At 36.1% G+C, this 26030-nt stretch overlaps 1 protein-coding gene across 7 annotated transcripts in view; it reads right to left on the reverse strand.

Moving 5' to 3' along the window:
- Positions 1-1541: 1541 nt before the first annotated feature.
- Positions 1542-26030, reverse strand: part of NFIB (nuclear factor I B) — a 161858-nt gene continuing 137369 nt past the window's right edge. For 3 of the 7 annotated variants that reach the window (XM_027883731.1, XM_027883730.1, XM_027883732.1), the window contains exons 10-12: positions 23199-23281; positions 14216-14304; positions 1542-3544 (exon numbers count right to left, since the gene is read on the reverse strand). In XM_027883731.1, coding sequence (XP_027739532.1) covers positions 3415-3544; positions 14216-14304; positions 23199-23281 — 302 coding nt within the window. In that variant the 3' untranslated portion in view covers positions 1542-3414. The remainder of the gene's footprint in view (positions 3545-14215; positions 14305-23198; positions 23282-26030) is intronic. The other 4 variants (XM_027883734.1, XM_027883733.1, XM_027883735.1 and 1 more) reach the window with 3 other exon arrangements.

Genomic DNA, 26030 nt, shown 5'->3' on the forward strand with positions numbered 1-26030 from the left:
AAAAAAAAAAAAAAAAAAAAAAAAAAAAAAAAAAAAAAAAAAAAAAAAAAAAAAAGCCAACCTACAATAAATGAAAAGTTCATTATCTTCCAAACAGGCTTTTCTATTAGAGAGGCAGGCGTCAAAAACCCACAGTTGCTGAAAAATCCAATTTATTCACATGGAAGGAGTTTCTTTTTAAAAATTTCATCTGTAAGCTCAGTTTTTCTGCATATAGGAGGTCAGAGATTTAAAAAAAGGTTCTGTTAAGGACATCCATCTTTCTACAAGGGCAATCATCATTTTGGCTATTGCATGTTTAAGCCTGAATTTGTTCCAGTTTTCTCTCTGTGCTACTGAAAGCATTCAGGGAACACCTTGCTGATGGTACTAACCAAGGATGTCCCCCCAGCACACCTTTCTGCTCCCAAACTGCTCTGTATCAGTGACATGTGAAAAGGACATACATACTTTGTTTCACCAGGCCAGAGCCTGTGATGCACTCTGGTTGGGTCTAGCATACTTTGCCATGTGTTTAGCAAACAACTGACCTATTAAAGGGGCTCAGAAAAAGACAAACACAATTTTACCTTTGTGTGTGTGTGTGTGTGTGTGTGTGTGTGTGTGCGTGTCTCAGCTTTTTCTTCAGTTTAGCTAAATCTCAAGGATTTATTTCTTTAAAAATCCTGTCTCTGTAGCCATTCAGGCCCTGCCTACATGTCTCCTCCTGGAGACATGGGGATGTGCCACTTCTACTGCTCCATGTGGTCTAATTCCTTGCATAAATTCCTTCTCCACTACAGCCCAGAACTCTCCATCTGATCTGCCATATGAAAAGACTTTGCAAACTTCTGACATAGCCCAAGCTGGCTGAAAGTTGTAATTCAGATGCTGTGAATTAAACTTGGTGGGAGGAGGAGAATAAAAAAATTTATGTAAACTAAAAAAAAAAAAAAAATTACCAGTCAAGCAGTCTAAGGGAGGCAAATTCTCTGCATGAACATATCCAGAGTCAACTGGAGTCAGTGGAACTATGCCAGCAAAGTTTTTGGCCCTGTACTTGCATTTCCTAGACAAAGCAAGTGTCTTTGTCATTCTGAGCTGAAAGCATTTTCTAACATGCACACTTTAGGATGCAGTATCTTTGTCAGAATGGAAAAGGTTTCACCTCACTGTGGGTCTTGACCTAATTCTCTGTCTGTCTCTCTTTCTCAAAAAAAAAACCCCTTGAAGTAAAACAATTTCCTCAAGTCAAGTCTGCCTCCAACAGAATTCATTATTTTTTTTTTTAAATCCAGAAATGATTTCAGCTTGCACCCCAGGTGGGAAGTTAAAAAGAGGGAACCGATTTGAAAGTTTGTCACAGTAGGCAGAACAGTCGCTTTGCAGCCCTTGCCTGGCTAAGGGTGCACTGCTTCACAGCTACACTGTAAAGTGTTAAAAATCCTCCCCACCCACCCCAGAATATATATATATGTATGTATAAAAAAAAAAATCCCCTGTCCACCTCTCAGTACAGAAAAGGACCTCATCACACTGCAAAAATAGCAGTACCCACTTTGGTCAATTAAAACAAACAAAAAAAGCATACAGTATTCCTTTTTTTTTTTTTTTTTAAATCTGTGTACTTACCTATAATAACCAATACAGCTAAAAGCACTACCTACATAGGCAAAACTTGGTATTGCATAATTTGTATAAATTTGTATCCCCTCCCCCCAATATTAATTGGAAGATGAAAAACATGAAAGGTTAATAGAAAAAACACCAAAATACTGAAAATATTGCTGGTCGATTACAATTCTTAAGCGGCAACTATACACAGCCATGATATGCTTTATAAATGTGAGATAAAGGTATAACTGTCTAAAAAATCCATGATGTCACACATTTTTCGCATCTGGAATACAAAATATTTTGTCATAAAAATGGTAAAGATTTAAAATTATAATAAATGCAGCGAAACAAGTGTAGTGATGTCAATTTTTTTGTAGTTTTTTCTTTTTTTTTTTTTTTCCATTTTTTAGATTTCAAGGCAAGGCACGTAATGTGGACATTATATCTTCGTGCAAATTAGGATAACTGGAAAGAGTATTTTAAATTTTTAAAGAGACATAGAGGCAAAATGTCTGCCCATGCACATTATATTTCTGTCAATATGTGAAAATTGTTGAACAAGGCTAACTTCTGAAAGCACCATGCAAGTTTACAGCACCCTGTAATTAGACTTACATTAAGAGTGCATTATTTAAATACAACATATCCCCATCCTGGTATTACCAGTTTGTAAACGGTAAGCTTTGCCCTTGTGACATGGATTTGCCTATGTCTTTGTCTCTATGATGTAGATTTTACTGAAATATGTAAACCCTATGGGTTCTTGATGCAACAAGTAACTTTAAATAAATAAATCCTACCCCTCTGTGGAGGCAGCAGCTAAACCAACATAAGTGCTGTGTTTCCACTGATTTCTTTTTCTCAAGAACATGATTTGTCTTGATTTAATGCCTTTTAATGCCCTCAAAAATTGAGGGGAAAAGTAAGTTTGTTCAAAGTCATTTTTATTTCTATTTTTAATCCCCTCAATTTAGAGTCCAAGGGCTGAAGGACTTGTAGTGATGACCCCTTAGATACGATTTTTAAATTGCACTTGCCTCTGTGTTTCGTTAGTGGGGAAAACGTCACTTTTTTCAGTTTCTTTTTTTTTTTTTTTTTTTACTGTTGCATGAGAAGATAACACTTTTACCTATGTAGAGGCATTTCTTTCATAGAGCCTGTGTGTTCATACTGATTGAAAACTTCAAACTGCATAACACACTAGAAAAGGCTGAATTAAGGGCCAAAGTTTAATAAATCCATACTGATCCATAACTAAAGGCTACAGAGCTTATTTTTAAAACATTTAGAAATCCAAGTGTTGAAAAAATGACTGGCTCACGGCCCTTGTCCTCCTGCAGCTCTGCTGCTGCTGCCTAGCCTTTGTTTTGTGAGATAACCAGGAATAGTGATCTCATGCGTAAACAACAAGAATACTAAACCAATAGAACTAGCTTATCATGCAAATATTAAGGCATCTAGAAAGTCAGTTAAAATATATTGTCGGAGACAGAACATCTATTTCCCAGCGGACTTCATATAACAAAGGCTACTTAGCAGGAGCTGCATTCTACCCATCAGTGAAATATCATCGACCCTTTGTATCTCATTTCAGTTTCAACCATAAGGGAATTAGTGATTGTAAGAGCTGCAATTGCTGGTCTACTTTTTCTTCTTTCTTCAGTTTCTTTTCTCGTCTTCTCTTTTTTTCTTTTTTTTTTTTTTTTTTTTTTTTTTTTTTTTTTTTTTTTTTTTTTTTTTTTTTTTTTTTTTTTTTTTTTTTTTTTTTTTTTTTTTTTTTTTTTAATTTTGCTTTTAATTGTAATATTTTTTTTTCCCTCAGTTGCTTGTTTCTGCTTGAAGGAAAGGCTCTCCAATTATGTTCAAACCATAATTTGGGACATTTGTCGGCAGGATCGGTGTCCTATTTGATACTTGAAAAGGAACCAAGCTAGCCCAGGTACCAGGACTGTTGAAAAGGGGAAAGAGACAAGGAGAGAGAGAAAGAGAGAGAAAAAACAAAACATAAAATTAATTTGACTCAGGGTTAAGACAATATTCATTACTACTACAGAAAATATATTCATTATATCACTACCATAATGAAATATATTCATTATAGTATTACTTAAAATAAAATTGGAAACTAAATTGTATTACTTGAGATTTTACTTCCCAGTTTGCTTTGTGAAAGTATGAGCTATTTGAAAGAAAAATAGTTTTGTTGAACTCAGTTGCAAGTTGTAACACTCCTGTGTTGCATTAGGTAGCCTGTTTAAGAACGCCCCCCAAAATTTCTATAAATATATAGACATAGATATATATATAAATATATAGACATAAATAATAGAGCAGACACAAGTAAACCACACAAGTGACACTATGCAGACAAAGATGTTATTTAAGAGCTAGTGAAATATACTACAGTGTACAGGTTTTTCTCTTTTCAAGAATGCAGTATAAAGATTCAGTTGTTCAGCTTCCTTTGCAATCTCTATACTATTACAACCCACAAATTTATCTTGTCTCCATCCCAAGCTGGGCCTCTGAGGTGTGCGGATCACCATGAGAACAGAAGACTTTTGATAACAAAAAGCCAGAAGGAGATTTTTCCCTAAAGGTGTCAGTGTCTAAGGAACACCAGCTAACACAGGATCCAATCATGTAAACACTTGCAGCCAAGGCTAGCCATCAGTCAAGGGTAGCAGTGAGTACCATAACTTTTTCAACAAACCTCTGGGAAATAAAATATTTTCAAAGGCAATGGAATGACTTAGAAACTTAAGTCATCATTTCAAAAGCACTCTGCCACTAAGGAGCTGAAGTCCCAATGGCACTGACAAGTTCAATAGGCACCAACCAGTAACAGGTACTGTCCCCAACAGTATTTGCAAGATGGATACTCAGAGACAGGCCTCAGCTGCTGCCATTCAGTACACAGCACAGACGCTGAGCAGTCTTTTCCTTAGACGTGATTCTGGCAACCCAGAAATCCAACCCAAATAATCCTGTGCTATGTGGTTCTATGACTTTAAAGAAAGTCTTGTCACATTTAATCAGAAATAAAACAGCATCTTTACATCAAAAACCATTGCCAAAGAGCTAGCACCAGAACTGGACACATAGCATGCAAACACATCCTTCCTCTGTATTTTTGTATCAAATTTTTCTCCTCACTAGGCCTTTCCACAACCATAACTGCTTACTTAGAAAGACATTTTGGGATTAGACTGATGAGTTTCATGATAACACATCTGAAGACTAAACCCTCTGTCTGTGTTTTGAGGAGGATGCACACTGGAAGTTTTCTTCCCTCTCTTCTTTGGTCCCCGTTCTGGACTGCTCTCTCTCGGATAAGCTGATGCACTATTGTGGCAGTGGTGTAAAGAGTAAAATAGACTCTTATTATCTATTTTAAATGTGTACAAAATAACTACATTTCACTTGACAAACTTCTGTGATCTTTTCAGTTGCTGTTGTATGAATATTAAAGAATGCAGTCAACTTATTTTGTGAAATCCAGGGGGCATGTTCCTCAGGCCTTTCATACTAAAAATAATACAAACAGCTTCTGTCATGTATTCCTGTTTGATACTATTTACTTCTCTAAATCTGTTAATTTACTATTTTTTCTCCTAACAATTAATTTCAGGTGTCCTGTTTTACACACACAAAAAAGTGGAAATAATTCCTGACATGCTTGTCTCAATGATGGTCAAATTCTAAAGAGAGTAGGACTAATTTTATTTCATCAAAGAAATAAAAGAAATACGAAGATCTTACTTTTTTCAATGTCTCAAGTAAAAATATTATTCAATAGAGTGTTTTTGTTTTAAGTTTATTGACTATTTTAAAAAAGTCTGCTATGGAGAAAAGAAAAGTTTTGAAATCTAAAAATCACAGTTACACCACAAATCTTGAAGCACTCACAAAGACTGAACCCCAGTTACACATGAAAGATTTTTCCAATATGATCTGATGAAAAGATTATGTTTCAAAAGAAAAAAATTCAATACCACAATCTCATTTATGAGGCTTAATTGTTTCAACTTATTCTTCATCTTCCTTCACAATTTGTTTCAAAATGTATTTTTTTGCTACTTCCTCTTTGGATTTCAGTGATATTAAGAAGTCAATTCTGAAATAACAGACAAAAAGCAAATTGCTTCCAAGCACAGGGATTTGTGAAAACAGGAATTAGTAATAAAAAAATAAAGAACCAAGAAGATTTATTTGCATAGGATCTGCTTGAATATATGTTATACAGTGCACAGTTCTTTGCTGTCCTATAACACAATTTACAGTATTTAGTGACTTCAAACAAAATAGAAAACTAACCAAGAGAATGCATATTTTGTTTGAAGTCAGCATAGTATTTAAACAATTTCTGTGGCAAAGGCTAAACACACAGGCTCCAGGTTATCTTTTTGAAGATTTACTTTGCACTTCAGTGGTTGGACACATATATATATGTGACTTTTTGCTTTGTTTTAAAGTTGCCAACCTTCTAATGACTACAGTGGGTGAAGAAAAGAAGTAAGTGGTGACTAAAACCAAATTACTACTTGCAGCAGCTTTTTTTATCTGTTACTTCAAATATCAGATGGGGATTTTGATTTTTGTGAAAAGTGCTCAAGAAAATAAGTTGTAAGAAGTGTCTAACAGGACTGTTGTTACCACATGACCTATAAATCTAATATAGGTGTTTATTTAAATTTTTCAAGCCACCCACTTTATATTATGACTATAAGAAAAATGCAGACTGCAACAAATTCATCAGCACTGTTCATGAATCCTGAGGAAGTAATGGATCTCCCGTGTTAACACTGTGTGCATCCCACAGGAGTTCTGAAGTCCCTTGCACTGCTCGTGCCAAGCCTTCTGCCAGCAATGGTGGTGCAGGCAGCAGAGCACCTGTGGGACTAGGAGAACCTCACACTGCTCAAACAGTCACCACTTCCATATCTCTGGAGGTGGCTGAAGCCCTGGTCTAAACAAACACACCGGGCAGAGTCTGGCTGTGCTGGCAGCTGGGAAAGACAGCCATTCCCTCTGTTTGCTGGCTCTTCTTAAGCCATGATCTTCAAGGCTTGATGAATTCTGGCTTTATTTTAGGAAATATCCTTATCATACTAGAGTTTGATGTAAGTCTACATCTTGGGCCACCCCAGTCCTGGTTCCACTACCAGAGGCTTACTGCAGACAAAGGAAGAAACCTGACTGAAAGCCACTAAGGAGAACAGCCCTAATCACAGTGTAGAGCTCTGAGAACAGCCATGACATAATGAATAACCAAAACCACAGCACAGGCTCTGCTAAGCTGCATGTGTATGGCTGTCTATGCAACATTCCCACAACCCCCCATTATATTTATGGCAAATGTAGCTAAATTTTCAGCTACTTTATGAGCCACAGTCTGCTTTGTAGCTCCCCAGAAATCCAGTATGCAGCCAAGCCAGACTGACAGCCAGGTCTTCGTGTCACCTTTCTCTGGCCTGTTCGGAAGGGACCTCTGTGAGTACTGAAGAGTTTAGCTTCTGCTGGGGAAACCATCCATGGTTTCTCTGCAGAGCATCCTAGCAGGAATGACAGTGTCTGCTATCCGCAAAGCAAACTCTGCCTGTGTGTCCACATGGGTAGCAATTGCAGGAAATGGAATAACACCTTTCCCTTCACCCCACTATCCAGCAATTTGTGTAAGTGCCAGGTAGAGTTCTAGCCCTTGGTTTCACAAAAAAACAGAGGCAATGGTCTGCCTCTGATTATTTGTTGCCTCAGCAGCAGGGAAGCCAAAACTCTTTCCCATTGCCCAGGACACAGGCAAAGTGGTTGTCCTTGAGGAAGTCAGTGAAATGTCCTTCTGTCCACACAGCTTCTCCTTCATATAAAAAAATATTTGTATAAATGAGTGTAATAAAGCAGGTCTATTCCAATCTCCAGCTTAATGCTCCTGAAGAAATCTATGATATGTGTGCTGACAGAGGTCATAATATAAATGCCTTTCCCTTGGAATATGAGTGAGACCTAAAAAATCTGCTCAAGGATAAGTTTTGAAGAAAATTACATGAGAACACCATCAGATACTGTGGTGAGATTTGGACTAGTAGCCTTTGTGATAGAGGGTACGATTTGCAGGACCATCTTCCTGAAGCATTATACCTTTAAGTAATTTCACTTACCAGGAAGGGTTTTTACTTCACCATAGCTAGACTATCAGGTGTGTTACATAGTCATCAGTCCCTCTCTATCCACAGGAATAATAATGTATTTATCTGTTCAAATTTAATAATACAGCAGAGGAAAATTCTGCAAGTAGCCTACAGGGTTAACATTCTCCATTACAATATCTATTACAGTTTCCAGATGTTAATTCAACGAAGATTTCTGCCATGATTTCCTCCTAAAGATAATAACTGCTGTTTCAAGAACCTCTCATTAAAATATTACTGGAATGGACCACAAGTAGTACTTACATTATGTGTATATACAGTCTACTTTGGAGGTTATAATAACATAAAGAGTATAATAATGTTAAACAATTAACTAAATGCAATAAAAAATAAATCTAATCTGACCTAAGTAAATCTGAAGTCTTTCAGATTCTTATTTTCCACCAGTTACTAACTTCTTCTTTTTATAAATTCAAAAGCCTGTAAGAGTATTTCACCATTCAGAAAGTACATCTAAACCAGTATTTCCTTCTTGAGGCTTTATTACCATGTACATAAATCCACTACCTTACAGAAGGTAAATCAGATCCTGCCAAGTCAGTCTTCTAACAGAAAAGTAGAAGTGCCTCCAACTGACAACAGCAAGCCACCAAGCAAGGTTCATCTATGTCTGCACTAGGTTCCCACTTAGTTAAGGGACCTTTACCATTTAAATTACTAAGATAATTAGAACTTAAGAAATTAGTTTTGCTAACCCCAGTGCCCTGGCTAAATTTCCACTTGTTAACATTCTGAACTGGTATCTTCAGGTAAATAGCTGCTAAATTTCCCCAAGGTGAGCACTTATTTCAAGAGATATATTAAGTATATCTCAGGTTACTTTAGAATTACTTTTATAGTTTAGCAGGCACATACCTCCCATCTAGCAGATGGAGGAGGTAAAGATCTACTGATTTATGTCCAAAAGAGGGAAAGGAAATTCTGCTTTAAGAATACTACTTATTCTGTTCCCTGCCGACTCCTTCTTGTGACAAGCAAAGAACAGGAAGAGGCTACAGAGCTTATCACTAACAAAGAATACCCGTAGCAGACGAAGGGCCCAGAGAAATGGCACATGTTCCTGCTGTGGTTTTGACCATGCATGTATGAGCATTTGGTGCAGGAGCAGGGCTAAAGGAAGTTTGAAAGCATGCAGTTACACAGAGAAGGCTATGATCAAGTGGAGCCAAACCATAGAAATTGCGTGCTTGGGTTACCAGAGGCCACTGGGTCAGCTATGATCAAACTGACTCTCCACTTTACACACTTGCACTACTTTTTTCCCATCCAAATACAACTATTTCCCTTTTAAACCATTAGATTTTTCACCTTAGCACTTTTAAAAAATATAACTATGAATTTATTTATCAAATTACCATGATTAAATAGAGACAATCCTAACAGCACCAACTAACCAAACAAATAAAACCAGTGCAGTCCTACTGCTTCAAAAGAAACAGTTGGAGGTAAGCTGACAAAGAAGTAGAAAGCTGGAGTAACCAAGGGGTTAAAGATACAGTTTACACTTGGGAATTCTCTATAATATGCTCCTCCTTCCCTAGCAGCTGCCAAAAATCATATGACAGGAAACACAAGATTAAGTTTGTCCCACCTAAGTGAACAAAGAGTGCTCAGAACAGGCAATCAGTTCACTGCAGAGCAAGAACTTTTCTAATCCTGCTGGAATCCACAGTGCTGCTCAGAAAATATTACTGAAATTGTTTTCTTTACTTTTACATCTTACTTCTAGATCATCTCATTCATTTTGTTCCACACTGCAGTTCTTGTTGCTTTTCCCATAAAGGTTAACTTCAAGCTCCAAACATAATCATGTGGAAAATGGACATTATTGATTCCTATGGTCCATTGTTCCCCCATTCTGAGTCCCTGAAGTTCAAGTTCAATCTGGAATTACATCATGTCTGGTTTCTCCTGGTTACCAGACGGCTTGAGACGTGACCACAGCTACAGAAAAAACAAACAGCCTTCTTCACGCTTCGGCTCCCCTATCGATTCAAACATAAACTTTTTTTCTTTCTCTCAAGTACGCTTCAAGTATGGAGCATGGTTAATTTAGAGATTAAGTTCCAAATTAGATTATCTAATGGCATCTTAATGGATTACTGACCCATTTCCTGTGGGATGGCAGCATGCAAGTCTGGCTTGAATACAACTAATTTCTTAGGAAGTGTTTGGAACATATTTTCCTAGATGGAGAGGAAACATAATGTTCTGCACATCTTTCTGCATTAACGAGTTGGGCAAAACTATTAGAGTTAGTAATTTAAATTTATAAAGATCAGAAATCATTAGATTTTCTCTCCATGAATATTATTACAATCAGGATACTTCAGCCTTTTTTTTCTGAAATTGTAATGAATTGATACTTCTATTCCATAATTAATTGATACTTCTATTTCAAAACATTTCCAGGGTAATGGGGGCAGGAGAGAGAGGTGAGAGAGGGGCAGGAGTCAGAGTATACAAACCACTGGTCTAACAGGTGTCTGTGTTTGATAAAAAGTGCTTGCCACAGCAATGCTGCTGACTGTGTTCCTTTAGCTATGTGTTTGCTATGTGTTTGATACCAAACACACACAAGGTGTTGTGCTGCAAAAGCAATCTGCACCCATTCTCACTTCCCCTGCAACCTCTTTCACAAATCAGATTATCCCATTTGATTGCTTTATCAGCACTGTTATCATAAACACACAGTGGTGCTGGGGGGGAAACGATGCTTGGAATGCTGAACACCCATACAGCCAGAGCTGACAAAGAAATTCAGCACTCTGAGAACAGAGCTCCCCTCAGTATCTCCAGGAACAAACCAGCTGTTGTATTATGATGATGTGTGAAGATAACAGAACACAAGCAGGAAATGCTAGCCTAGTCCATTTGCCTGGATACTGTAAAGTTAAAGTAACAACCCACAAAACTAACACAAACGATTCTTGAAAGAATTCATATAAATAAAAACACATTTGTCAATAGTTGAGTTAAAATGTACACTTTGGCAATGAAAAGTTGCTTACAGTCTGTGTAAGACTTGCAAAATACTCTACATGCTCTAAAAGAGGCTCACCATGCCAGCTTTTCTGAGTATTTATACTGGAAATACTATCAATAGTGTAATAGTGGCTTAGATTCAGGATCAAATGCGTTACGAGACTCACCCCCCACCACCACTTTTTGTCACTCTCACTGATGTCTCAAGTGTACTTTTTGCAAACACTCTTGCTCTCATGTAGTGACAGAGACTGTGTTTTCCAAAAGGAGCCTTATAGATTTTCAGATCTTCCTCCTGCCTTATGTCTCCAGGAAAACAATTACTATCACAGAACTACAGTTACCAAAAAAAAAAAAAAAAAAAAAAAAGGGGGGGTTGGGGTTTTTTAGTGCTTCCAAGTATCTTCCTCACATTTATACCCAAAATTGGCCTAAATTGTCTTAAAAGTACTGGCAAACTTAATTCTATGGATGTGCTTAGATATTTTTCAAAGTTCAGCGGACATGGTAAAATATATTTACAAATAAATACAAAAAGACATATATGCATAAGGAAAATATAGAAAGATGTAATATGTACAATTAATGTTCTAAGTAAACCACAAAAACCCAAAACAAAACAAAACAAAATTGCAGATGGTTAGGTTTTCAGGAGTAAAATAAAAATTACTACTTTCAAATACCTGACCAAGTAACTGGGGGTCTTTTGAGCTTTTTTTTTTTTTTTTGGATGCTCACAGGATTTTTAATATATTTCTTTTAAGGATACTAGAATTTTTAGTTCAGTTAAGCAAAGTATTAACCTAATATATGTTATTACTATTCCTTGCAAGTCTTCTGGTTTAATAGAACATGGTGTATCAGTTACTTAGAAGTTTCATAGCTTGGTGTTGGTTTTTTGTCTTGTATTATTCATATTCTCTTCTTTTTTTGAAAAGTTCGATATTTGTGCACAGACCTTTACTGTCTTATACCTGAGCCTTTAAATGCCTGCAGATACATAATTTTATAAGGAAAGAAAACCCCAGAAAATATATTTAATAATCTATATATGTTATTTTGAAATCTATGCACTAGATCTATATCCAAGTATGACAGGTAATTATTAATAAGACAAAGAACACAGAAACAACAGTTTGATCATAATTCACTCTCCCCAAGTTTTCAAGGTGTGGTTCACCAACAATGCTTCATGAAAAAGCTTTCAGTTTGACTGTATTTGCTCCCTGATCCCTTTAGTGACAGGGCAGTTAACATTAAAGAACTGCCAGCTTTTTTACCTTCTTGAGGTCACTAATATTTCAGAAAAATCAGTATACTTAAAATAACCACAAAAGCCTGATGTAAGAGGTCAGATTAAGCACCATCAAAATGAGCACTGCAGATCTGAGGAAATCTCATAATCAAACGTATCAAACCATTTGGGGTTGTGGAAACTTGTCTGGACTAGGATATATTTCTTTGCCAACATGTGACAATTCATTTAGCAACAACTTCTCCCTCTTTTTTTTTATTTTTAGTGTTAGTTTTAGCATCAGAGACATTCATTGCTCCTTAGCCTGTGCAGGTATAATTTCTCCTCTGAGATTCTCACCTCTGTGGAATTTTAAAAATGTCGTACTGAAAAACCCAAATCCTAAAAGCAATCTGCTAAGGGAGAACTGTTTGGTTCTTCCCTCAAGGCTGTGCATAATCCAAGAGCAAGTAACACAACCTAGGCCTCTAAAGAAATGCCCATGGCAGAATTTGTGCCCAAGTTCTTCTGGAAGCACTTCTGTACACTCCTCAGGCCAAAGTGGCATTCTTGGAGTGACCTGCAAGACAGTTTCGTCTATAACATTGAGTAGATCATGGAGCATGCATGTATTCACCAAGGTTTTCATGGTCACTCCTAGAAATGTTTTTCCCCTGCCTTTCCATTTTTTTTTACAGTTTATGCCCAGGGTCTTGTATGATGGGTTCTGAAAAACAGAATTCAGCAAACGCTAGGACAGTGGCTCAGCCAGTATAACTGGCATTACTTTAAGGAGGGTTTGAGTGATGACTGATTAAAACCATTCAAGGGTATTCCTAGATAGGCTGTTGTGATGTAATTTCCTAACGGCTGTCAATGCCCTGAAAAAGCAACACCCTTTGTAGTGGGAGAATAAATCAACCCCCTCTGTGCTACACTAGTTCAGTTTGGATTCATTCCTGGCAGCGCATTGAAAACAATTACTGCATGATGGGGATCTATAATGTGAATCATAGCCCTTGAGGAGATGAGGTGAATCCATTAGCTAATTTTCCATTCTGCTATTTAATCTACAAAGACAGAAATGACAAGACCTGATTTTTACACTACAGTTTTACATATTTAAAACATTATTACAGAAAAAAAAAAAAAAAAAAATCAAAATTCAGATTTTGTTAACAGCATTTTCAAATTCAGTAACTGCCCTTCCAAGTTGATTCTCAAAAGCCCCAAACCTTCTCACAACCCATAGTACCATACAGTGTATCAAAAGGCACATAACACATATACCCAACTACACTCTCACACATTCTTACACAAAGTACATATATTTTCATGTACACATAAATTTCTAGAAAGTATTGAAAATTACTTCAAGAGTGAGTGGCTTCATCTGACAGGCTCCCAACCCCCAGGCTTTACATGTACAACTCCCATTAAGATAATCCTGCACATGAAAAAGATGAAAACTGATGTATCAAAATCATGATGACTTGTTTGTACACCTATTTAGACACAAATAAATCCCCACCCTCTGCTGTTACCATAATTCATTATATACTAAGAGATGTAAAATATAACAGTTTAATAATGCAATGAAGTTTAATGGAGTTTATAGTTTGGTTTATTTGTGGAGCTTTTTTCATACAGAAAAGAAATTCTTTTTTAATGTAAATCATCCCTAATTATTTTGTTATTTAGTTGACAAATAAGATTGTTTATATCTTACCTTCATATACATGTTAGTGACCTATGTCTACACCAGCCAATTACTCTGAAAAGTCTTCATGAATAATATAGTTATTCATTGCCCAAAACAACCACCACCTCTGCCATTTATTTTTATACTCATCTACACTACTAACAGCACCATTTTCTTTGTGATAACCACTAAGGCCTCCAAAATATGACTGTAAATGACATTTTTAAAGCCTAAGATCAGTATTCCCTTCAATTCACAAACCCTTTGCATTTGACAGTACAATGTTATCATTCCAGGTGTTTAATTAAGGTAGTTTCTAAATTCAGCTTTTACATGAAGAATAACCTGAATGTGTATAGGAGAAATGTTACACACATACTTTGATCAAATGCTGCCATATATACCTCTGGAGACCCACTAATACAGATATCGTAGTTCTATGCAACTTTTTTAGAGGTGGTGTAGGGGTGGAAATAATTAAAATGTTACCTTTGCCAAGTAATTCCCAATGTATCCTCACTGGCACTGGGGTATAAATGCCTGCCGTTTTGATTCATGGTCCAGTCACAAATTCTCAGCTGTCAATTGAAACCTAGCAGTCAGATATGGATCGAGCATACTACAGTTTTTAGTATTTAAATGAACACATGCAAACTAGTACTGTACATGGTAAAAATCTTACTTTCCCAAGAAGTAACTTTAGAAAATAAAAGAATACAAAGAAAAATAACTTATTTTGAGAAATAAATGTCTATAGATTTGCTTAAGATAATGCTACTTTAATATGATTCTTTATTAATAAAGCATAAAAGAGTAACTAGTGTGTAGCACATAACAATTAGCCATTATCAGATTAAAAACTGAGCTGGAATAAAAGGAAATGTTAATATTCAACAGTGAGATACTTTGAGAAAGGAAATAAAAATGCTGGGTTTTTTCAGGAATGCTTTATATAATGTGTATTGAGTAAAGGTCAAATACAATTAATATCTTCCAGCATGCATTTTGTGAACCATAGAAGACATGCAATTTATAGAAAATTTGCCCAAATTAAACAAACTCTATCCTTTATCTTGCTATTTAAGATGAGTAAAGGTATTTTGTAATTGAAGTTTATTAATCTAGTGTTACTGAAAGTTGTATTACTTAGCAAGAAGTGATAAAATAATCTAATCTTTCTTTAGACTCAGAAAAGTAGCATTTAAAATATTTTACTGCATTTTAATATAATGAGGAATGTACTAAATGTTAGCTGAAACAAATTTTTCCCAGATCCTCAAATCATCAGTTCTGCCTTCACAGATTGTTCAAGCAAACCTCTACAGCTCTTTTTATTTAACAGCTGCCTGATAGTGTTAGCAGATTTATTGAAAAGATACGCTGCTTATTTTTAAGTTTAAGAAAGTGAACTTATCTAGCTTGTGAAGAAAACATAGATTTTAAGCTCTTCATAGTCATGCTTTTATAAACTGATGTTCCAATATACATGATACAGCACTCCAAATTGAAGATAATATTGCTGAGTTTAATCACATCTAATGCTTTTTAGTTTTCTCTATCTATAATCACAGCCTTTAGATAGCACATGCTACAGCAAACAAACTATAATAAACTGTTTTCACAGGAGCACAATTAATTGCAGTCTTTTCCTGAAAAATACAAATGCTGAGGACAAGACAATATTGCAAACCTGACCCTGTCTGGCTGTTAGACTCATAAGCTTCCTGCTGTTAAGGTCTGAGAAATGGAAATGTTAGTCTTTGATGTTTTCATAGCAATTGTTTCTTGTTTGTTATCTAAAGAACTCCAAGGGACCTTCTAAAGGCCATTAAAAGCATGACTAAACCACATGAAATTAACCAGAAAAGGAAACAGGCAGTCAAAAAGTTTGCTAGAGGTAACTGTGAATATGTTTAAAGAAATGGGTAAGTAAATATTTGATTTAGTCACTATACAAAACAGTGTTCTAAACCTGATTTTCGTAGTGAAAGCATAGTAAAATATGTCAGCTCAGTTACTCAAAGTACAGTAGATGTATTTCTGCTATATTCCTTAAGAATGTTATCAAATTCACTACCAATGTATATTTTAAAACTTTATAATTTAGCTATAAATTATATAAAAAGTCACTTCCAGCTGAAACAGAAGACTGAAAGGTTAAACCCACCCATCCACCTTTTTTTTCATGTTTCACAAAATACAAAATCTATGAGTAAAAGTCAGGCATTAAAAAAACCTAAACTCAGTGTTACCAAATTATTTTATGCACTTAGGTCTAACTCAAAGAACTGGCAGGCACTTAGCTTGATATAAAACCTAACTGCATTTGCCACTTGGGGGAAAACAGTAAGGGACTGACATATTAAATTTTAGTAAATTAACTTCTGCACTAAATCACTATATTTTTCCTGCAGTCTGCATGAAAACCTTCCACTGGTAAAGTTAATGTCTTAAATTATCATTAAGAAAGCTCCAAAAAGCTTTTCAAACACATTTCATAGAAGTTAGTAATGACATGCTTCTTATTACATAGTCATATGTGGTAAATGGTAATGGCCGGTCTCTTCGCGAACGAAGAACCGGGGAAGGTCTTTCCACCTTCCAGCCTGCGCATTGGATTTTTTAGGTGAGACACAGTGTGCGTGGAACTGAGCCCACCCTTTAATCCTGAGGTTCATCTGCCGGGGCCAAGCACGCTTGGACGGTGGCAGCGAGGTCCTCAGGACGTAGATGGATTGCCTTACAGGGCTAACGAGCTCCATCTGCCCGGGGAGTGTCCTAACCGGGAATCGAACCCAGATCTCAGCGTTGACAACGCTGTGGTTTAGCCACTGCACCACCAGGGACACTCTATAGTCATATGTACTTCAGTGCATACACACCAAAATACTGCAATGTAATAATAGAACATGTGCATTTTATACATATGCTGTAGACACATACACGCACATGTATATGAAGATCCATGCTACACCAGCATCACAGTTAGTGTAAACTACAGAACTGTTCACTGCACCAACTGTGCCACACTTGCAATACTGACAACACCTTGAAGAACCACAGGTCTGCACAACTGGTTCTGTGGCAAGCCCGGGACTGCATGAATTGTTCTGAAATATACCTTCCTAATGTTAAAAATTGTTGCTCCACACTCTGCAGTAGGCTCACATAACTGAAACATTGTCTTTAGAAATTAACCTGCCTGGAAACTTGTTTGGGTTGGCGTTTTGTTTTGTTTTATTTTATTTTTATTTTTATCTCCCTCACATAAAATTTTCTATCTCAACTTACTCCTCCTGAAAGATCAGGATGTCTAAGATTTAGAAATATACTGTCAAAAGGATATAGAAATATCACTTCCAAAGTCTGCATCGGCATCCTGTGTGTGTGTTGAGTGCTTTCTGGGTAAAAAGGCTGGAAAAGCTTAAAAGAACTTTGTAAGCCTGGGCTCCATTTGATGGAAGAAGAAGTCTGTTCGCAGCAGCAGTGGGAATGCTGCCCTTGGAGAGTGTCCAGACAGCCCAGTAGGGAAAGCCTGGGGGCACAGACCTGACATGAGTACCAAGCTTTAGAAGGATGTAGGACACTTTATTACAGTATTATGAGTGCTATATGTTGTCTGGAGTCATACTGAAAGCTCTCTGTCTAGTTACTGTCCTCAGAGTAACTTAGGTGACCTCTAAAATCATTCCATATTGTTAGCTGGAGATGAGAAGGCACATTCACTTTCAACCACTCTAAGCCATCTACAAGAGTTATCCTTCCCGGCACGTAAATAGAAGAGGCAGGAAACTACTTGAAGGCTACTTGAGAAAACTTACATTCCTCACTAGAGGGACTTAAATAATCCTCAGGAGACATCTGACAAATGCTAAAAAAATTTAATAATTTTCTCAGAGAAATTATACAAATGCAAAATAAATGCCCTGAATTGGCATGTGACATGGTGAAAAGACTTTCCTAGACACCTTTCGAACAGACTTGCCCTTTAAAATCCAGTTTTGTCTTTTTTTTCAGCAAGGAAAGCCACAGGAACTTCACTTCAATATCACCTTCCATCCACTAAACAGTATCAACTATTTTGTCATTTATCTCTCATCTAACCACAAAGGAAAAGAGGATGGATTCGTATACTGAACTGGGAATGGATGCCCAGCCATGCAGCAGAGGCAGCCCAGCAATTTCCTGAGGCATGGCACTGCCCTCATCCCTACGACACACCCTCCTTACAAGACTCATGAAGAGGCAGAGGATCACAAAGAGCACAGCAAACACTTCTCCCAGAAGGGAGTGCAACTCTCTTATTCACCTCAGCCACCTTACAGGAAGGGGCCAGAGGCCCAAACAGAAGCACAGCAGTATACCAACAAGTGCTTCTGTTCTGTAAAATGTCAGGAAATTGACTTTGTTTTGCACTTTCCAGAGCTGTGAGACTGACGTGAAGTTCTACCAAAGAGCTAGATTTCACTGCAACTGTCTTCACAGTTTAAATGGCACCTTTCAAGCACAACCATCCTGCAGAGTTTTAAGTATGCAAGTCACACATACATTATAAGCCCATAGGCAAGAGCACAATCTTTAATCATAGTATGAATAATTTTTAGGGGTTAGAATTTAATCAGATTTTGTAGTCTTGTATTTATAGAGTGGCTGTCCAAGACTAAAATTCATTTCAAGGTTCTGTGATAGCTAAGCAAAATAGATATATATTTTACAAAGTGTAATAGGAGACTTTGCTATCTTCTCTTACTTGAGAAAAACCCATAAAACTTATCATTTGCATATTGTCACTGTTTTGACTGAAACTTCCTTTAAATGTGTTTCCTTTCCAGCAAGCATATGTGAAAGGTGACCTCTTAGCCATTTACATACCTCCCTGCTGATCATGTGACCCAGTTTTACGTCAAACTGTCAATTATGATAAGGGACACAATAAGAACAGTCAGAGTGTTGATAACCTGTTTCCTGAGTTTACTGAGAAGTTCTCTTTAAGAGCCCACTTGTGTTCTTCTTTCAGCCTGCTGCTGAAAGCAAAAGTGACATTGACCCAAAACATTTTGCAAATGAATAATCTGTGTTCAGTGGACATTTAAGTTTGCAAGTTCCATGATGAATAGTATGAAGAGAACTGCATTTTGAACTGTGCAACTCAGTAAATAAAGGATACATCTGGTAAGAACAACTTCCTACTGAGGAGACAGGGAAGACATTCATAGGAAATAAGAAGCTTTCTACAGATTTCTGATTTTTCATTTTAAAGACCTTTTTACTATGTACGTTGAAAATGTCTGACTCATAATTGCAAAAGCTGTGTGAAAATAATGAGTACAATATAACATACCCAGAAAGTCTGAGCTCTAGTGAAAACCATACCACAGTGATTATCAGAGCAAAGACTGGAGGAGTACAGTAGCTCCCCGGCAATTGAGCCAGCATTACTTAGCACCATTTACTATGACAGGAAAGGTCTAGAGGTCATTGTCTTCACAGACCTCAATAGTTATCCGATTTATTTATGTTTTAAAATCAAAAATAGAATCACCCATACAACACCCCAAGGTGTATAAAACTGAAGTAAACAGTCAAGAAAGAAAATCTTTCAGTTATTTCATTCATTCTAACAGAAATCTTACAGAAACCATCAATCTATTTACAACAAATGCAAATGTCTTTGTATGTATCCATACATCCATCTATCCTTTTATACTGTTTACATAGGTAAAGTGCACAACTAATATTCTGGCAAATTTGTAGCTTTATTGCCAGAAACAACATAACCTGACTCTAGGGGTCTGTCATTTCAAGAACATAATAAATCCATGAAAGTTGAGGCTACAGAAATGCCATCGCAAGTTAATAAAACATAAGAACAGAGATACAAATAGAATCTGGCAAGGAATTGTGTCCACTTGTAGAAGGCAAAATTTTACTGACTTTTCTCAATTTGTTGTTTTTTCCTCTAGTTTAGGCTTAGAAACCACAAATCTTCAATAAATGTAAATCAGAGAAAGAAAGGGGGAAAAAGGTGCTCCCATACAACTGGAAAGGTTATCCAACCTTTTATTCACAATTTATTTCAGCACAAATGAGGAGTACTGAGCACTAGATTTGACTTCATAAAATAATTCCACCAACAACCAACAGTAAAATTAAGAAAAACTGTCCCTCAGATACCAGCTCTTGCCACTTCCCTTGCCCCTTTCCAAGAAAAGAAAAATGATTGGTCACTATTATTTTGTAACATACAGAGGGGGCTGACATGAATTTTTTACAACAAAATGACGAGATAGGTGTGACTCTCTATACGCCACTGAAGAGATATGTATTGTAACTATTCATGCCACAGTATAAGAATACTTGGCATTTCAGGGCAGGTAATGGGAAGATCCATCAGCAATTGCATCAGAAAGTGGACTGCATAGTTATAATCCCCCAATAAAACCTGGTCTTCCTAACTATCAATGTAACATGCTAAGTAATGCATATAACACCGTATTTTCACAGTATCTATACCAGTAAAAGCTAACAAACTCTCTCATTGGTCCTATTATGCATTGTCTTTCTAAGTTTTATTCAGTGCTTCCCATCTAAATATGAGTATTCCAGGTCAGCTGTGCTATAAATTGTTTACTGGAAGTTCTAGAAAGCTATCACTGTGGCAAGATTCTGTGTTGCAAAATACATGTGTAATGTTTAAATTTATTGTGGTTACTGTAATTTAAATGGGCTCCATAATGGTTCTTTTTAACAATAAAAAGTACTCAAGGGTACATGCCAATATTTCTCATAACCAGAGAGAATAAATCTTCATAAAGACTCCTCCAACGAGGTAAAAAATGTACCAGTGACAATATTTATTCTTGAAGGGTCAATGTACATTACAGGGTATGGTGAATATTTAAAAGACCTCTCTGGAACTAAAACCACTGGCTTTCTAATTTAGAATTTCTCTCCCATAATACAAAATGATTGATTGCCTTTATTTCATGTACCCCTTCATTTTTCTTTTCATTCATCATGGGCTGCTTTAAACCAAATGCATTTAAAATCTGCCACACGAAGAGTGGTCTCTTTTAAATTGTTGTAAAGTAATGAAAGGACATAGGAAATCAATCCCATTTCTGCTTTACCAAAGGATAACCTTTGCTCTATTGAAGTTGTTTAGACAATCTCAGTGCTCTACCTCACTTTCTGGGTAATATATGTATACGGCACTGTCATCTCCAACATGCCTTTAGAGCTGAATGAAGGTAACTAATTAATTAGAAACTTTCTTATAAATACTTATATATTCATATTTATCCATCTGAAAAACTTTGTTATTAAAGTATTCTGTTCTTTCAAGTGATTTCAGCTGTACATTCTATTCATTAATTTCCTAAATATGTATAGGCATACACAGACACACACAGACACACTCAGGCAAGCATAGACATGTCCATTGCATATATTAGAAGAGAACAGAGAATGAACAGCAATGACAATAATACAATTTTTAAATTTACTGTATGGCTCATTGGTCACCAATTGGTGCTCTTGAATTAATATAATGAGACTATTAAGCAATATATTTTATAAGCAAGAACATTAACAAAGCGGCATTGAATAATTCTCTCAGAAGTGCACGTGAGATGTAACTTAGTTTCCCCTTTCCCCTAAGCCACCTGGCCAATTGTTTTACTGAGGAGTTTAAGACGCAGTGCATGTAAATGCCAATGACCCTTGAGATCCCTCTCACTTTCATATTCAAATGACACAGCTGAAATTTTGAAATCTATTTCTATCTGCAGAAAGCCAAAAATAAATAGATGATGCACAACATTAGCAATGCATACTTTTTATGTCACAAACTCATCCAGAAGAAATTAAATCCACTACTTTCTGGCATGCGACAAAAGTTTGTAAGCTTTTCAGCGAACTTGGAAGAAGGTGGAATGGCTTAGGCAGTAGCAAATTTTCAGAAAAAATGGTGTCCAAAAATATGGAGTGAAAAAAAATGTTGCACATTCCCAAATTAACTGGATGTCAGAGACGTTTCAAAGGACACTGTGTAAAACTTCCCAAGAAGTCCACAAATTACATGCACTGGGCTTAAAGAGAGATATTGTGTGTATTTTAAAACACAATAAATATATACTGTGTATGCTTTAAAAAGAGCCATATTACAGTAATTGCAAAACATTTCATAATGCAAAAATCTTGGAGAGGTTAAAAACCCCCAACAAAACACCATGCCAGAAAATTTACTGAGAAATTAATGGTTGGCAAACCCACTAAATGTAATTTGGTACTTTCAGAATGTACAGATGTTTGCAGTTAGGTCTCACTAGTTAAAAAAAAAAAAAAAAAAGTTGGCAAAGCACCAATTACTTTAAACAAACTATCATCTTTATGATTTTCTCTGAACTCTGCATGTGGTGACCTTTAAAACGGACATACTGCCACCTTGCCCTCAGAGTGGGTAGAGATAGGGAGTTCCAGCTGAAGCAGAACAGGTAGATTTTACTGAAAAATTAAACAGGCATGTGTACAAACTATTGACAGGAAACCAAGTCTGACAAAAAAAATACATTACAACAAACACCAAGGACTACTTAAGAGCCTCTTTCTTACTGCCCAAATCAGCTTTTTTCTTTATAAGATTTTACATGCTGTGAATTTCAAAGTACTCTACTGTTAAGATCTAGGAGGAACGCAAACACACATCATAAAGTATGTTAAAATTCTAAAGGGTCTGAATTCATGTTTGTTACTAGTAATGTAGCATTTCTGTATGTGAATGGCCTTGCTACGGACTGCAGCTAATTTATTTGTATGCCACCATTAATCTTGGCTGTATATTTTCACAGTTTGGGTAAACACTTCATTTGCATTAAATTTACAGCATTAATGAGATGTGAAATTCAAAATGCTACTTGAAACATAAATGATATAAAAACTAGAACAAAAACATGGTTTTATCACATTTGAGATCAGCAGACCAATGTAAGCCTATTAAACTAGAAGTGATGATGTATTGCACTGAGAATTTGGTTTTATAACTGATCTTCTAAAACTAAAACAAAGAAATGTGTTAAATATCTGGGGGAAAAGACCAAAATAGTTTCCAAATAATAAACTGGACTTTCTGCTTTGGAAAAACAGATTTTGAAATCAGTATTTGTTTCTTAAACAGTACATTCTCCTTCCTAAAATTCTACTAAAGATCACATGTATGAGCTCTTGAAAAAATAAAATAATGAAAGAAATATGGTTAGCAGTTCCTTAAGATGGCACAAATCTAAGAAATACAGCATAGGCTAAATTGGTATTTCTCAAAGGGTTCAGTTGCTTTGAATAAACTTCATCTTCACATGACAAATACTGAAACCCTTAGTATTTCAGTCTAGTCCTAGATAACAGTGGCAGCACGTAGGAAGGTAATATTGCAAAGGCTTCTCTATATCATCACACCTATGTGAAACTTGCCCACCTGTTGCTGGTGTAGGAAGGATGGGTCTCTTGGGCTTAGTCCCACATATCGATTGGCTTGGGATGTGCCTGAGGCTGTGTAGGCTGATTAAGGAAGAACAAAACATATTGATAAAAATACCAACCTATCATAACTATTACCTTGTGCAGGTACAGTACAAATACAAGAGATCCAGAGTTATGATTTTGCATTATATAGGATGTGTCTGTGGTTTTCCTTTAGTTAAGAGGAAGCAAAAGAAAAATTGGACCATATATAGGAGGGCATGTGTAAATTCCTATAAACTTCAATGGAAGCTGCATGTGTAAATTATAATGATGTCTTTTTTAAATAATAGTTCCTCTGATTAATTTTTGTCAAGTGATGTCTTAACATATTTATTCGAAGGAATCACAATTCTTATTTCCATTATACCAATCTAAAGCAGCTGTGAAATCACTGAAGTTATAATGCTGAGAGAAAATATTAATACACACGTTATCTTTACTGCAGTGAATGCCCTGGTTAAAAACAAACAAACAAAGAAAGAAAGAAAGAAAGAAAAAAAAAACAACCAAACTGTAAAAGAAAAAGAAAAATTAGAATAAAAAGTTTGGTTTACTTTTGTGTCATGAAATGAATCTTTACAGGCCTTTGGAAATGAGATGTACTCTGATGAGGATTTTCATAAGAAAGAAGCTAATTCTTACTATGTAATATTATAGCAAATATTCAACTCTCCCATTCATCAGGAAACAACTTTTTCCCATGGGAAAAATTTAAAGAAGTCTCTCACTGTCTGCTGCAGATGATTGAAGAAATCCTGAAGACTGAAGAAAGAGAATGACAAGTGATGCTGGGATTGGCTACTGGATATGAAAACTTCACCTGTAGGACACATTCCTGCCTGGTCTCTGCTAGCAATCCCTAAAAGCCATTCCCCAGTCATGCCTTTTATTGGCACATATCTAGTTACTTAGGTGGTCTTACTCAACTGCCCAGTGTGGAGATGTCCACACTGCAACTTGAACCATCTCAGCCTGGAAACTTGCTGGCAAAATAGCAAAGACTCAGTAGCAAAACCACTAAAAATGAACAGATATATACAAGGATACCAGTGAGGAGCTGGATGGGAGTACTTACTGAATTGGCCTGATAGTACTAAAGTCACACAGGAAATACAAGCAAGAAAAATGCATTAACTAAAAAAAAAAAAATTAGAATGCTATATACAGTAAACAGGCTTTACCAAAAAACTGCCACAAAAATTACCCACTTATTAGAAGGAAATTATGGTGGAGGCCACAGGGTTCTTCAAATATGATTAAAGCCTGCTGTTCTTTCTTATTCAAATCAATTCTGCTACTGCACTTCATAATGACAAGGAGTGCAAGTCATTTAATTGCCATTTAATTCTCATCAGACTGAATAATCATGATAACTTGTTGGCCAAGCATAAACTATAGAAATATATTTCTATATATATTTTCAACCAATCAGTTGTTGCAAATAAAAGTAAAACTGTGCCATAAAGTATATTCAGTGTTGACTTTCCCATTAAGCTAACTTTAGCACTTTCTAAGATGGGTCTATTAAGGCTGATCATACAGATTATATGTATTCATATATATATTCATAATTTATATATCAGCAGGACCTGATCCCTCATTTTTTGCTATTTTCTTCATCAACAAGCTAGGTTTCTTCAAGTTCTTTGCTTTTACAGCAACAAACCAATTTCGAAGGGCTTTACCAGCAGATAGGCTACTGCAATGTTCTGAAAATCGTAGCACCCTAAGCATGTAGCACTTAAACACATCTGTCTGGCACATTCAAATAAAAGTTGCACATAGGGATTTTTTTCTGGGATTATTTGTGTGCTGTAATGGGAAGGAGCTACTTGCAAACTGCTAGGGAAGCTTGAGGAGGCCTTATTTCATTATCTAAGCCAAGATGTTTTAAGGTTCAGTGGGAAACAGATACCCAAGTTCCCATGAACTGGACAAGAAACTGAGAGATGATTTAATTGGAAAATATAGTCCTAACCATTTCCTTACTAGTAGGATAATGAACACATTAGGTATGCCTTCCTGTAATGTTGAATATTAAGATCAGATTACCACAAAACATCCCAATACAGTCCTGGCACTGCCATTTGTATCAGAAACCCTGACCTAATCTGACGCAGATATCAAGGCCAAGCAAGATCATGACAAATAGCAAACAGAACAAAACCATCAGTACTTGAAATTATACATGAACTCAGCATTCTCAGTTTTCTGTTGTAGTCCAAATGTTTAGAGCAACAGTTCCCTTAAAAGGTGCAAGAACTGTACCACAAATCACCAGTGGGGCTACAGATACACTCTACCACTCTTAACAAAACATCTTTACTGAAAGAGCAGCTGAAATACTTCCAGAAATCTATTCATATAATTATTTGCTTATACCTAAACAGTAGTTTGCCCAGACAACTTATCCTTTTGTAATAAATATAAATTCTTAAACTCTTTTTTCTCTTTTACACCTTGACAACACCTATGCACAAGTCTCTCGTCTGCTTCATATTCTAATGAAAAGATTTCAAGGAGTGGGACACCTGAAAGTTTATGGTCTTCGTTAACGACAGACCAAAAGTTATCAACTGGATTTGCAGTTCAAATATTAAACAGGTCTAGAAAAAGTTATTTTAATGTAACAGGCCCTAAAGAGTCTATTTTTAGACTGGTAAATTTTTTTTCAAAGTGTATATGGAAGTGTCTAAAAATCTTCACCACTCTGATAAACAGCAGCAACACTGGCCATCTCAAGTCCAAGTAAAAGTACAAGTACAACAGAATGCAGAATTTAGTA

This window comes from Empidonax traillii, unplaced genomic scaffold (assembly GCF_003031625.1).
Source record: "Empidonax traillii isolate 1590-97213 ecotype Southwest subspecies unplaced genomic scaffold, ASM303162v1 scaffold133:size1091145, whole genome shotgun sequence".
NCBI classification, from domain to species: domain Eukaryota; kingdom Metazoa; phylum Chordata; class Aves; order Passeriformes; family Tyrannidae; genus Empidonax; species Empidonax traillii.